The sequence below is a fragment of the Aplysia californica genome, unplaced genomic scaffold (genome assembly GCF_000002075.1).
Source record: "Aplysia californica isolate F4 #8 unplaced genomic scaffold, AplCal3.0 scaffold00370, whole genome shotgun sequence".
NCBI classification, from domain to species: domain Eukaryota; kingdom Metazoa; phylum Mollusca; class Gastropoda; order Aplysiida; family Aplysiidae; genus Aplysia; species Aplysia californica.
In genome coordinates, this window is record NW_004797640.1 from 3448 (window position 1) to 5924 (window position 2477).

The following is a 2477-nucleotide window of genomic DNA, read 5'->3' on the forward strand; positions in this document are numbered from 1 at the left end:
GCGGGTAGTCCAGATTGGCTGCGAAAAAGAAGAGTATGGCGGTTTTCTATGACACCTCCATACAGTTCTTTATTTCGTCTAGGCATGACAAAATGTCCATCTTATTCCTTCATATATTTCAAAATTTAAAAATTTTACTTCAGAATGTCGTATGTCGACTGTTGAAAACGAGTAAAAGAAGTTCAACCGCAATATTATCGATTTTGGAATTGATTTAAATATCCACGAGATAGCCCAGCTGTCATTCGAAAAAAAAAATCTGGTAGATCCTGTTAGTCGAGCGAGGTTTGACTGCTGTAGAAACTGTGCTGTTCACTCGAGGGGGAGGACGTGGTAAATTAGATCTAAAATCTACTCCTCACTCTCACACCGTCCATCTCATACTTTTTTTTAAATATAAAAAAGGTCATAAGTGTTGTAGAGTCGGACAACCAGCCATCAACATGCTTCGTGTGGTCACTCAGTCCCTTCAGAGAGGAGGGATCTCCAGCGCTCGTCCAGTAGTGGTGTCAGCTCGCTCGTTCAGCTCCGACCTTGATCACGATGAAGAGCCGAGCTTTTTCGAGCAAGTCGAGTTGTTTTTCGATAAATCCGCGGAAATGTTGCAGCCACGGCTCATGGAGAAAGTCCACGGGAAGAATCTGACGACGGAGGAGAGGAAGAAAGTCGTGGAGGGAATCCTGAGGATTGTGAAGCCGTGCAACAACGTCATGGCGGTCAACTTCCCCATCAAGAGGGACAATGGTCAGTTCGAGATGATCGAGGCGTACAGGGCACAGCACAGTCAGCACAGGACGCCGTGTAAAGGAGGTGAGGACATGGCATGCTATCATACTGTCGTTATAACAATATTATTGACTTAATTAAGGAGGGATCCGTAAAGAGCGAGCGACCGCTATGAAACTGTAGAATAGAGGGTTAAATAAAAAGGGTTTGGGTTTGTGATAGGGTTAGGGTAAGGGATAGGGATAGGTCTCTTCTTTATTGTATTTGTTGGGGTGGTCGTTCGTTGCGGAAGTCTTTCCCAATATTGATTTAATTAGATTAAAAAGAAGGAGGAATTCTGTAGCCTAACGAATGACCGCTAGGCCTATACACTTATACTATAAATAGATAAAGGGTTAGGTTAGGGTTAAAGTTAAGGTGAGGTTTGGGTTAGGGATAGGGTTTGGGTAAGGGTTAGGTTTCTTCTTTATTGTGTTTGTTGGGGTGGTCGCTCGTTATGGAAGTCTTTCCAAAAGGAGGAAATATGTAATGAACTGAGTGTTAGGGATTGGCTTTGGGTTAGGGCTATGGTTAGTAATAAACTCCTGCCGAGATGCTGCGTGTTACGGTTGTCAAAGGGTACTAAAGGTGTGTAGGTCTTCTGAAGAAAAAAAACGAGTTGGTGGAGTGCCAACTACTGGCTGTGTAAAAGTTAAAATGTTACAGAAACACGAGTAAACACGTCTAATTTTACGATCTTGGGGGACAGAAGAGTTTCTGCAACAGCAAGAACAATGACCAAGACCATGGGGTAATATCTATAGACCAAACCGGGATAGGGTAATGAGGAGAGTGTTTGTTCATGGCCAAATATACCCTGATCCTGGGTGAGAAAGGCATTGATGGTGGTGATGCTGATGATGATTAGATTAAAGATATGTGTAGATTTTTAGTCAGAACACTATGTATTGTCTGTGTGTTGCTACCTGTATTTGTTTGTATCAAAGTACTCAAAGCCTAACTAAAACTATCGCTCCTTCTTTTCTTTGAATTTAACACTCTAGTAACACCTGTAACCTTCTGAAATTACATGGTCTGTGTGTGTTGCAAGTGTCGTAAAACTTTTTATTGAAATTAAAACAAAACTTTTTCCCCTCTCCCACCAGGTATCAGGTACAGCATGGACGTGAACTTGGACGAGGTCAAGGCCCTTGCGGCTCTGATGACCTACAAATGCGCCGTGGTTGACGTGCCGTTCGGCGGGGCCAAGGCCGGTGTCAAAATCAACCCAGCCAACTACTCCACTACAGAGCTGGAGAAAATCACCAGGAGGTTCACCGTCGAGCTGGCGAAGAAAGGATTCATCGGTATGAATTTTTTTATTTTTTTAAATAATAAAATTAATCTTGTCTGTAGTTTCAGTTACTTACCTCTATTACTTTTTTCCATGATCCTTTTCTGTAATTAATCTTTGGTTTCAGTTACTTACCTGCTTTTATTTGTACTTTTTCTTACCTTTTATACAGCCAGGTGTAGAGGGGAGTGTCAGAGGTGGGCTAGGTGTGTTGTTTTTTCGGTCGTCACATATTGTGTCATTAATTGATGAAGGGTCTTTGGAAGAGAGAATTTCAGTAAAATGTCAAAATTGTATTTTGCTTCATTTAAGTACAAAGATGAAGAAGAATGTTATCAAGCTCTTTCCGTAATATGTAGTTTCAGTTGAGATCTGTTTGTGGTAGCCAGTGTTATAAGGAAGAGAAATGGGGAGGGGG

The 2477-nt window shown here is 41.9% G+C and overlaps 1 protein-coding gene across 1 annotated transcript in view; it reads left to right on the forward strand.

Annotated features, from left to right (window-relative positions):
- Positions 1–246: 246 nt before the first annotated feature.
- Positions 247–2477, forward strand: part of LOC101858953 (glutamate dehydrogenase, mitochondrial) — a gene marked incomplete in the record, with an annotated part of 20415 nt that continues 18184 nt past the window's right edge. The window contains 2 exon segments of the mRNA XM_013085387.2: positions 247–810; positions 1872–2072. Coding sequence (XP_012940841.1) covers positions 444–810; positions 1872–2072 — 568 coding nt within the window.